The 12,620-nt window shown below is 43.8% G+C and overlaps 1 protein-coding gene across 1 annotated transcript in view; it reads right to left on the bottom strand.

The window, feature by feature from the left end:
* The window catches only part of ACER3 (alkaline ceramidase 3), a 62,554-nt gene extending 51,556 nt beyond the window's left edge, over positions 1-10,998 (bottom strand). Inside the window, exon 1 of the mRNA XM_074152397.1 lies at positions 10,896-10,998. Within this exon, the coding sequence (XP_074008498.1) occupies positions 10,896-10,998 (103 nt within the window). The remainder of the gene's footprint in view (positions 1-10,895) is intronic.
* Positions 10,999-12,620: the final 1,622 nt, after the last annotated feature.

The raw sequence follows: 12,620 nt of genomic DNA on the forward strand, positions 1-12,620 counted from the left end.
TAAATAACAGACGAAAACTGAACACAAAATCAACCAAGTTCCCAGCACAAATGGTGGCCCAAAGACTGACAGAGGAAACTTTAAGAGGACAGATTTGAGACACATGTAGAAAAAATACCATAAAGCAGGGAAAAAAAAAAATAGTTAATACAAAAGCCATGTGGAAATCAGCATGAAAGAGTTTAAAGGCAGGAAAAGGAACTGAAGAGCTTGGAAGGAAATGCATTTAAGGAAAGGAAATAGCTTTAAAATATTTCTCTGCAGCCTATAGAATAGAGAAAGAAGAAAAGGACAAGAAAAATTAAATTGGGATGGACTTGAGAGTTTTAACACTCCAGTACTGTGCTGATGTTTGACATGGTGCTGAAGAATATATTGAGGAGCCTTGCACGATGACAAAACTTGGGCCTTGAAGGATTTAACAGCCACCAGACCCCAAACCTCCAAGCGAAAAGCAACTGTGATATCAGAGATCACAAAGCCATAGCAGTTTGTTTAAGTGGAGGAAAACAACATCTGCTGTATGATTTCACTACCACCGCGCACTTCTCTGCTGCTTTCTGAGGCATCTACACAGTTCAATTAAGCTGATTCTTACTAGAGGCTGCACTCACCAGCTCGAAAGAGGCACAAGTGATAAAAACTGGTAACGCTCATCTGGTTTTCACTCTGCTACTTCTAAAGAAAGCCATGAATTTCCACGCTGCTGCTCCTAGCTACAGTTTAAGGAGATGGCATTAAACCATGCCCATTTGCAGAAGCCAGATCTGCAAGTACAGGGTGCTATGAACAAAAGTGCTTTGCCAACCTTCGTTCTAAATTTCTATTACTAAATTGAAAAAAAAAAATAAAAAAAAAATATGTTTTGCTTCTCCAGTCTTCCAGGCTGTTTACTCATGCACGGGTCAGCACGTCGCACATAGTTAGTTCTCTTTGCTTATATGAGTCATTTCCACAACTGTGAAAAGGACTTGGAAAAAAAAAACAGAAAAAAAAACAAAGGGGGGAAAAAAAAAAAAGCTAAAAGCCTCAGTTTTCATTCATGACCAGAGTATCACCTGGAGCAACTCTGAGTTCATAGATTTAAAACCTGAAAAAAAAAAAAAATCTGTATCAGGTGGGAGGAATGCAAGGAATATCTGTAGAAATACACCCTGCAGCTCTCCTCCTGGGCATAAGAACCAGGGAGCAGGCTCCCCAGCTTGCCAGCTGCAGTCGGGGGCCAGCACTAGCCCTGGCAGTCTCTGGCAGGAGGAGAGCACCGGAAACTCCCTGGAGAGCAATGAAGCCTATCATGACAATCACACAAACATCCCCTTTCTTCCACAGAAAAGTTAAGTACTTGTTAGAGGAAACACACACCCATTTTACCTAGAAGAAATGTGAATTCCACTCTGTGACAATGAAATCAGTTCTTTGGGTCATTTTAGCTCCCTGCTAGATGGTAGGTGACCCATTCGATTTCAGAGAAAGTCAAATCTGCAGATCCCATTTCTCAAAGACATGTAGGTAATTTTTCAGGTTTCCCTTGGGTTTCCTCATTGTGAGGTGAAAATACCCGTTAGAAGGGACCACAGCAGCGTGCTTTCCAGCTGGGAAGTGGTTCTCTGCCTGAACAAACAAAAAGGTGTTGACCAGGGAAGATGAAGAAAACCTGATGAACTAATGACATATCTAATACAGAAATACTCTGTCCCAAGACTGTCAGTGTCCAGGCTATTTTTAATGCTCAACTATGCTACAGAGCTCCACAGGACAACTTCTTTGATCTAACACTGCATCTGATTCCTAGATGCTGGATCTTGTCCAAATCAAAATCCTTATCCAACTGGAATTAGCAATTACTAAACATCCAGCCTATGGGGCAGTAGCATCTTGAGCTTCCACTGCAAGTAACGAGCTTGTTAAAAGCACTGTATAAATCAGAGAGATTCCAGGGTCATGTTTTATGAACATAAAGTTGATACCTTGAAATCCTACTAGTAGGATTTCAGACAAAGTCTGGAGAATGTGTCTTATGAGGAGAGGCTGAGGGAGCTGGGGCTGTTTAGCCTGGAGAAAAAGAAGGCTGAGGAGAGACCTTCTTGCTCTCTAAAACTCCCTGAAAGGAGAGTGTAGCCAGGGGGGATCGGTCTCTTCTCCCAAGTCACAGGCGATGGGACAGGAGGAAATGGCCTCAAGTTGTACCAGGGGAGGTTCAGATTGGATATTAGGAAAAATTTTTACACTGAAAGGGTTATCAAGCCTTGGAATGGGCTGCCCAGGGAAGTGGTTGAGGCACCATCCCTGGAGGGATTCAAAAGACGGGCTGACACAGTGCTTAGAGACATGGTTTAGCAATGGGTTTTTGTCAGTTAGGTTGATGGTTGGACTAGATGATTTTAAAGGTCCCTTCCAACCTAGACAATCCTATGATTCTATAAAAAACATAATCTGGTGTCCTGTGACTCACTGAAAGTGCCAGCAGTGTGCCCAGGTGGCCAAGAAGGCCAACGGCATCCTGGCTTGTATCAGGAATAGCGTGGCCAGCAGGAGCAGGGAAGTGATGGTGCCTCTGTACTCGGCACTGGTGAGGCCTCACCTCGAGTGCTGTGTTCAGTTCTGGGCCCCTCACTACAGGAAGGACATTGAGCTGCTGGAGCGTGTCCAGAGGAGAGCCACCAAGCTGGTGAGGGGTCTGGAGAACAAGTCATACGAGGAGAGGCTGAGGGAACTGGGCATGTTCAGTTTGGAGAAGAGGAGGCTGAGGGGAGACCTCATTGCCCTCTACAACCACCTGAAAGGAGGTTGTAGAGAGGTGGGTGTTGGCCTCTTCTCCCAAGGGAATAATGGCAGGACCAGAGGAAATGGTCTGAAGTTGAGTCAGGGGAGGATTAGATCAAATATTAGGAAGAATTACTTTACTGAGAGAGTGGTCAGGCACTGGAACAGCCTGCCCAGGGAGGTGGTGGAGTCACCATCCCTGGAGGTATTTAAGGAACGTGTAGACATGGCACTTCAGGGCATGCTCTAGTGCCTGAGATTGCTGGTTTGTGTCTGTTTGTGGGTGGGGTGGGGTGTGGGCATTTGGTTTGGTTTTGGTGTTCTGGGATTTTTTGGGTGTGGGGTTTTTTTTGTTTGTTTGTTTGTTTTTTGGGTGGGTTTTTTTTGTTGGTTGAACTTGATCTCAAAGGTCCCATCCAACCAAAAATATTCTGTGATTCTGTGAAAGCAACTGAGGGAGAGGGACAGCTAGTGCGAGTTACGTACACAGTCCTGGCTTCACTCACCTTGTGCTTTTGGGTAGAGGCAGATGTTCAGCTCACCACGTCTTTTTCTAATTCTGCTTGTCTGCTTTCCTGCCTAAAGAAGACTGAGCCTTGCTTTCTTCTCAAATCTAAAGGTCAAGTCTCAAACTAACAACCTGCACCTTGTCCATCAGAACCAGCCTACACTCTTGTCCCCTTCTCCAGCTCCTCTGGTTAGAGAGGAGAATCAGGGCAATGTTGCCTGGACTGGGCTGCAAGGGAGAACACCCTCTTCCTCAAAAAGCCTGAGATAAAAAATGTACACACTCTGCATACATCATTCCAGGGTCACTCCAAGGACACTGGATTCGGAAAACAAGTCCAAAGAAACCAAGGAATAACGCAAAACCAAATAAAATAAAGCCCGCGAACGCAGCTGGGAAACAGACACGCCGCTGGACACTAATTTCAATTTTGAAATAAAGTTTGGAATTTCCTTCCGGAAAGCTTTGCAATGTGGAGGGCAGGTTGAGTCACCAGTTGCCGGAAAGGCAAAGAACCAGAGAAGAACCCTGTATGGCTGGGGGGGGGGGCACAAAGGGTGCAACTCCCCACTGGGACTGACAGAGAGGGCTACATCTGCCCCCCAAACTCCAGGCACGCTGAAGGAGATGCTCTGCCACAGGTTGATGGACCTCACTGTAAGGAGGCAATGATCCTGCAGATGCTGACTGCACTCATCACTTCGAAAATGTCAGGTTCTCAGTCACTGATCACAGCCCATATGCAGCATATTTCTTCAAGGAATTTAATTTTTAAAAACAGATGGGAAAAGATCCTTATCAGACACTTCAGGTTTTTGAGGCAGCACAACCTGTATTTCACAGTTGCATTTTCAAGTGCACAAAAGGGTCTGCACCTGAAACCTTTAATCAGATCCCAGCAAAACCACTGGGACTCTACCCAGAGCTTGCCTATGCAGGGATATTCACCATCAATTAATGGTAAAAGATCGACACTAAACCAGTGCTGCTCTGGGACTGGTTTGTTTGGGTTTTTTTTGAGTTCTAACAACCTCCAGAAACTTCTCTCTTCTTGACTCCTACCCACCTTCCTTCTTTGTAGTACTTCCACAGCATGGAATAACCAAGCACCTTTAATTCATGCAGCAGCTCAGCTTCTCTGCTAATGGATCGAAAAATGGCTGTAATTAATGAGGCAGGTGTCAAGAGCCCCACACCTGGAAAACTCAAAGCAATCAAAGGTAGGTAGCTTTTCCCTGATAACCACTTGCAAGTGGGTTCCCTTCTAGTACTATAAATGTCTTTTTTTGATATATATTTTGAATTAAAAGAACTCTTCGCAATTTCTTAACCTTTCATGATCCTTCTGTGATCCTCTTTAGGCTTCTGAGATAGTCAGAGTCAAGTGTGTTAGCACTTGCACGCACTGCAAGATAAAATGACCATATACTGCTGAGCTGTTGGGACTGGAGACAACACCCAGAATTCCTTTGAACATTTTTGCGGCAATTATTAAATCTTTCTTTTGTTTAAGAAACATCTTCCTCACTGATCTGTGAAAGGCTCCAGCAAATATGGAAAATGTATTACATAAATAGCAGTTTCACGTACACGCACGCAGAGACACAACAAACCCCAGACTAAAGAGATTTTTGTCTTTCAATTATGACAAGTCGTTTTATCTGTGACTAAAGGCTCATTTAAAGGCATTTAGAAGTCAGCAGTGTTCCTTTACCATAATTTATTTTTCATTAATCTTCCTATTTCTAGCTACAAATATATATTCTGCAAATACGTACCATGCAGTTCATAAACCTGTCTACCTCAGTTTGCACAGAAGTAAAATTAAATTGTACAAATGCCACTGCTCCCATTACCGTTTGGAGTGGCAGATGTCCAATTGCCAGCTGCAAAAGCAGTGAATACGAAGCACTAATTATACAGTAATTGAATGCTTTGTTAAGCCATAGTTAAGAATTCTATTGTCACGTAATAACTGCACAAGTATTAGTAGATAAACGCACATTGTGGTCCACTACCACAGTGTCCGTCAAAATTTAAGAATATCCATAATGTGATGGAGGATAAATGAGATCTGTTGATTGGACAAATGTGGACTTTCCCAAAAGCCTTTGGCCCTCTCTTTCAACGAAAGCTCTTGGAAAAACAGAAAATTAAGCTGTCATGAGATGAAAGATAAAACGGCATCATGGATTAGAAAGTGGCAAAGAGACACACACACAACAAAAAAAAAAAACCCACCAAAGGAAGAATTAAAAAAAAATACATAAATCATTACAGAATCACAGAATGATATGGGGTTGGGAAGGGACCTCTGGAGGTCATCTAGTCCAACCCCCTGCCAAAGCAGGGCCACCTAGAGCAGGTTGCACAGGTATGTGTCCAGGTGGGTTCTGAATATCTCCAGAGAAGGAGACTCCACCACCTCTCTGGGCAGCCTCTTCCAAGGCTCTGCCACCCTCAAAGTGAAGAAGTTCCTCCTCATGTTTAGATAGAACTTCTTATGTTCCAGTTTGTGTCCATTTCCTCTTGTCCTGTAAGAGGACAGGATGCATTCATTGTGGCAAAATGCATCAAAACAGTGCCACAACGTTATCTTCAGGCTTAAGTCAAACATATACATTTACAACCTGGGAAGGGAAATAAATTAGTGCAACAGTATTTGCCATTGACTCAAAAATCACTTAAAATCATTAAAGAAATAAGAAGGCGTGACAGCAGAGACCATCCATCTGGCTTCTGAGTTTACTTCTGCTGTACTTTTCTTTGAAGGAAGGAACCCCTCTATGAACTTCTTTTTGTCCGCAGCACAAAAAGCAAGCTGAAAGCGTTCATCTTCAAAAGCATCTCACAGCTGAGCATCGTTCTGCACACTCCACTTGACTTTATAGCCATCATCAATTACTTTAATGTTCCCTTTACCTTTTTGTCAGTACTGCCCCCTAAGTTGAGGGAGCTCCCTCAAGGAGCCTGATAAATTTAAAGAGGGAACCTGTGATGAGGCTTCCTGCAATTAGGTCATTAAAGTTACACACTCAAATCCCTTTCAGTCTTCAAGTCTGTGAGGCTCTGACATCGTCTTCTCCTAAATCGCATTTTAGAACTCATCTGTGTCATGTCTGTAAGTAATTCAGCCACAGCCAGGCAGTTGGGCTGATCACACCCAATTAATCCTGATGATTCTTCCTTCACCTGCAACTTTATTATTGAAAGAACCAACAAAGATCTTGAACAGAGTTGGCTTTTACTTTATATTTTTAACTTACATGGATAGTACCTTCTTAACAGCCTCTGGCTGCTTTCCAAAGCCTCTGGCAAAAGAGGCAAAATACAGCAGGATGCCCAAGAGGAACAGGTGACAGTACATATGTGGCAGTCGAAATTCAATATTAATGACATTATTCTAAATTTAAGTAAATTTTGCAAGTTGTTAAGTTCCAAAGTAATGATCCCCATGAAAAATAGAGATCTGTTCATCTTTGACAGCTGTCTTTTTTGAGCAGAGCTTAAAAAAAAAAAAAAACCCACCAGTATTTTTGTGTCACTGTTCACAACGTAGAGGATGCTTGTGTGGCAGCCTGTGTATTAATGAGATATCTCACATCTAACAACACAGGTAACAGTCGTTTTATCTCAAACTCTTATCTCCTGTCTGAAGCAAAAATTGGAAGGATTTAAGGAAGAGCAGCAAAAGTGGCTAGAAACTTGCAGATTCTCGTGATTTTAATAGTTTTTTTCTTTATAAGGGTCCCATAAGGAAAGCACAGTTACAAGTACTTATTTACCAGATCTCTAATGGAAACAAAAAGCAATGGATTTAACTCTGGTAATAAAAAAGTATTTTCTCATATGAAGGTAGCAGCATGTACAGAGACAGAACCAGATGCCAAGAAAGAAATGATTTCATCAATTCCTTGAGACGCCTGAAGCTATATTCCAGATGTTTGCTGCTGTAAATGCCAACATAAGGATATATTATCTCAAAAGCAGTCGTGTTGTAGATGATGCACATTACTCATGGACAATGATAGCTCAAGGCAATATTTCGCATACCTGGAAATATCACTCAAGTTTGATCCAAACTAGAACACAACACTGAGCTGATAACAACAAAATCGCCCCCGTGATTCTCCTGACAGAGAATTATAAAGCCTCAGGTACCACAGAGGGCTCCTTTGAATTTAAAGTATTTGTTTAAATTGATACTACTGTCTATGTTTTCAACAAAGGAAATCTATGAAGATTAGCTATATCCATTCCTTATATTCTACAAGGCAAAACTTTCTTAAAGGGATAACAGTGAATGCAAGAAGGGTAAGGCATTTGTCATATAGACATTCACATCAAAACAGACCCCCAAAACCAAACACTACATGGGCTAAACTTGCCTGAAACATCAACCCTGCTAAAATAAGGAGTAAACTGCAACATTTAAGCACTTAGTGTTAAACAACAGCACTCACATTTGACCTTATTCTGTTTGCTTGGGTGGGAGGATGCTGGTTTTTTCCTTTATTATTATTTTGCTTATGTTACTGTACAAAAAGTTGGGCAATTCAGTGTGGAGTTGGAAAAATATTAGTTAAAAAAAAAAACAAAAACAAAAAAACCCGCATCACTATTGCCTGCCCTCTAGCACACAGGAGTCAATCCAAAACTCCCGAGAAACCCTGAAGAAGGGATTACTACACCACACAATGGATTTGATCAGTGAGGGATATAAGAGTCATTTTAGAGCTTAACATAGTTGAACTGGCAAAATAATCCTTTTCAGCTGGTTTTCCATTTCAACTGGTTTATTATTCTAGAGAAGGCCGTACAGCAGTTAGTCATCCACCTCCACGAGGGAGGAAAACTGGCTGGGTGCAGACTCAGAAAGGCAAGAAAAAGTGTTTGTTGTTATTAAAAAAGATAATGAATCTTTGAATACAGGTCACACTGATTGGGGTACATAAAGAGAACGCACATATGAAGTGCTACAAAAACACCTTACCTTGCCTTCCCATCCCTGAATACATCCAATTGATAAGCTGCCATCATTTACACTAGTTCTTTAAGGAGTGAATGTCAAAGAACTGCACGTAGGCTTCTGGAACACAATGTAGCAATTTGTACTAAAATTAGCATATTAAAAACAAATTGCTAAATGGCACAAAGACCTAATTTGCACAACAACCTTGCAGTTTGGCTCTTCAGCCTGCAACCTAAGGAAAACATAATATTTGATTTGGACCTGCCAGTATCCTTCAAGCTTTGGGCCTCCAATAGTTTCTTATAAATTATTTATAACAAAGATTTAATGCAAAGTTTTTAAATACCATCAGCTTAACTGAGTGGTACCAAGACAGTGAGAAGTCAGAAACCGATTTCCACTCTTCTGTAAGGAAACACTTAAAATAATACAGGCTGTGCGTGAGTTTGAACATCAGAAATGACCACAATGAGAACTCTGAGAGAGAGATAAGAAAACTATTTTTGTACTTTCTGGTTTGTTTGCTCTCTGAATTTGGGTTTTTGATAAGGTAAGCAAGCCATAAAGGCACAGCAACTGACAGAAGACCGCTGGGCCACACAGACCCTGAATATACTCCCAGCTCCTCTGCTAAAGCAACTAGATTTCAGGGTAACATCTCTCTGAACTTCCAAAGTAAGATTACCCTAAAATAAAGTGGGCTTATTTACTGTTTTGCTTTTAAAACTTGGACAATTTAAATGCCCTAATTTACAGCACAGCCCTTATACACATATTTTTTTTTCAGTGCAACTGACCGACCAACAAACTGTGGTCCCAAACAATAAACCCATATGGAAGGACCAGACCGTCTATAATTAGTCCCTTTTTCTTCAGAACACACACTCCTTTCCACCTCCCACCATTAATCTCATCCTTATCTTCCTTCTCATGCATAATCTAGAAGCGGATGAAAAGTATCAGTTCACAGGGCCAACAATGTGGGGATTATTTCAAAAATTTACATGCTAGTCAAATTTATTTTTACATGGGTGAAGCAACAGAGCTTCCTCTTCCCTATGAGAATTATCTCACAAATTACTTTTTTACCACAAGGAAAACACAGAAATACATACTCTGCAAAAGTCTCATTATATTTAAAAACTTCTAAGTTTGTCCTGGTTTAAGAGTATTTAATTTTGTTCCCTCTTCAGCCAGCCTGCTTCTTCTCAGCCATAAATCTACACACCAACTTCCTTTTTCCTCCCAGTTTCTATGCCGCCTATGCTACTGTTATTCAGATCCTGTACTCCTTTCCCATTCCCACACTCTGAAACCTCTTTCATGACTATTCATTTTGGTCCTTCACTCATGTCAGGGTTTGGAACCAGGAGTCACTGCCTGGCATGGACGCCCAGAACCTTCCATCTCCTGCATGCCAAGCTCTTCCAAAGCGCTGCTGAAGCATCCCAGCTATGCAAAAGGCCTCCTCAGATTGCCCACTCCAACCACTTCAGGGTAGGTGAGACCGCTCACTTTAGCACTGTTTTCCTGGGGTCTAAACACTTCAAAAGCAGCCGTCTATTTAATACATGTGAAAGCTCTTTGTAGGACAGTGTGTACATCAAGTGGCAGAACATAACTACTACACCCTTTAAAATCACTGCCCAGGATACAAAAACATTTAATTTTTCAGGGAAACATCAGTGACAGAGGGCTTGATTCTTTACCAGCTACCACAGTATACCCTCTTCTCAAGCACCTGCTTGGTTCCACTGGAGTCTGAGCACCTTCTTCTTTCCCTAAAACGTGCTTGAATACATCTAAATTCCTGACTGCCTCTGAATGACAGAGCTTTAAGGTCAAAACAATGAGAGCTATGCTCTCTCGTCATGGCTCTGAGCTGTCATAAAAGACCGCCACCTGCACCAGAGCAACCCTTCGAGCTACTCTAACTCCCACCACCTGCACCAGAGCCACCTGATGACGGGCAAGACCCACCAAAGACCAGCTGGGCAAAGACATCTCTCCTGGATGAAAAACGCCTCTTCCGTACAAAGATACCTTCTCCCTCCTTGCTCTCCCTGAATAGTTCTGCTTGGTTTTTGGCTCTCCGTGGCTGGGCAGATGCTCTCATCTCCTCTCAAGGAGCTGCAGACCCATACAACTTTAAAGCATGGCACCCCAGTCACGATTTGAGTGAAAACTCCCCTCTTCAGCCATCCATGTAGAGCCACACAATCAGCCCCACTCCAGCGCAAAGCCCCCCAAGATCCCACCTCACCCGGCCACCCGAGCCCCCGGACACCCTCCTCCTGCCCCACCGCCCCTTCGGACGCAGGCCAAAGGCACAGATTTGGGATGGGGGAACCCCAACCAACACACAGGGCACAGGGAGAGAGGGAGCTACACTACCCTCTCCTCAAGACACGGATTTTGGGGGAAAGGGGACAGGAAAACAACCATTTCCACCCACCGGCGCTGGCTGCGGGGCAGGGGGCCCGTTACTCCGCCATTTGCCGCCCCCTCAGGAAACAGGGACTATGGAGGAGGGGGGATTCCCCTGCCCGTACGGCCCAGTCAGTGGGGTGGGGGTACGGAGGGGCTGGGGAGGGGGACCGGGACAGAAGGCAGCGGCGGGACGCGGCCCTCGGTGCCGGAGCGGCCACTCACAGAACTCGGCGATGTAGTAGGAGACGGCATAGTTCTCCTCGCACCACTCCAAGGTGGAGGTCGGCGGGCCCCAGTAGCCCTCCCGGTCGGCGGCCGGAGCCATCGCGGCGCCCGTTTCAAGGCCAGAGGGGAGCGAGGGGAAAGGGGAGGAAGGGAGAAGGGCGCCGGGCCCAGCGGCAGCGGGCGGGGGCCGGCGCTGGGCCCGCCCGGCCCGGGGAGGAGCCGCCGCGGCGGGAGCCGGGGAGGAGGAGGAGGAGGGGGGGGAGGCCCGAGGGTTGCCATGGCGACGGGCTGCGGCCTGCAAGCGCGGGAAGGCCGGGCGCGCACGTCTGAGGGGGGGAAATTGGAAATGAGTGAAATGTTGAGGTGAAAAAGGCAGATTTAAGTAAAATGCGTGGGGAGAGAGCGGCTGGGGGCGTGTTTGGCTTGGAGGGCCGGCGCGACGCCCCTGTGGAGAGGAGGCAGGGTGGGCAGCATCATAGCCTTAGCTCTCTCCTCCCCTGCTTTTTGGGCCAAAATATGCTCCCTCGGGTGGGTTTGGCGGTTTCCCCTCGCTGGTTTTCCTTGTAGACTGCAGGGAGGGTTTGTAAGGTGAGCGAGGCAGCGCGCTGCCTTCGTGTTTTTAAACGAAGAGGCAAATGTTTCTCGTAGGCTGGGAGGAGGAAGGAGGTTTTTTATAGCGCTGCCTACTACACGGGGGTTTTCTCTCATCTGATGCCTTATTTAGGTTCCTCAGTGCTTACTACGTGTACTATACTTACACCCAGAATATGCAAAGTGCTTTTCAAGCAGAGTTGGTATCAAAAGCAAGTAGAGTCTAAAAAGGGAAAGACTTGAAACAATGGAGAAGGATAAAACATGCAAGTAGAGCCCTAAAAATATCATGCAGTTTTTATGTTTCAGAAAAGAGGTCCAAAGACTCAATGAGAAGCTTTGGGCAGAGCTTGAGGGCAGCGTTTATACCCTGATGGGTCAGCAAAATTTATTATACCTGCATAGGAACACACAAACTTCTTTCTTCACATCTTATTTCTCTTCACCTCCCCTTCTGTAAGCTAAGAAAAACCCAATCTAAACACAGACCTTTCCTAGTGTAAATGCTGGTGTTCCATAATGTATACATCTGTCGTGAAGAATAACCTGCCTTCTGCAGTGCAGCTTGTATATAATTGCTTTCAGCAGCAGGTAGAGATGTATTTAACGTTTCTCATAGTGATATAAAGCCTTCAAAGCAAAATTGGTTTTAGTGATGGCGATGATAAAATACTTAGATTGTCAAAACATCATGAAAATCACTGTGGATTTTTTTTATGCAGACCTGTCTATTTTTTTTCAGAGCTAGGTTAGCTTCTCCAGATTTAGACTTTCACGATTGAGGTCTGGAAGAGTACCAAAATGATGTAGAAGCACAAAACTGGTTGTAAAAAATGAGGAGGATTCTAGCCTTCTTGATGCACTTTAGCATTTTGGAAAGTCCAGCTTATATATTTGGAAGGTTCAGCTTATATAGTAAGGAAGTTTGTAGGGCTCTGATCTATCTTGGGTTACCGTGGTTAACCATTTTAGGATTAAAAGTTCTTAACGGAAAAATAATTCAAAGTTTGATATTACAGTAGTTCAGAAATTAAAGAAGTAACTATTAAATATACCATTGGCACACCAGGAGCACAAAATGGGAACAGTATGAAAACTCAAGGAATCTGTATAATACTCAATTACAGTTGG

Source organism: Numenius arquata, chromosome 1, assembly GCF_964106895.1.
Source record: "Numenius arquata chromosome 1, bNumArq3.hap1.1, whole genome shotgun sequence".
NCBI lineage: Eukaryota > Metazoa > Chordata > Aves > Charadriiformes > Scolopacidae > Numenius > Numenius arquata.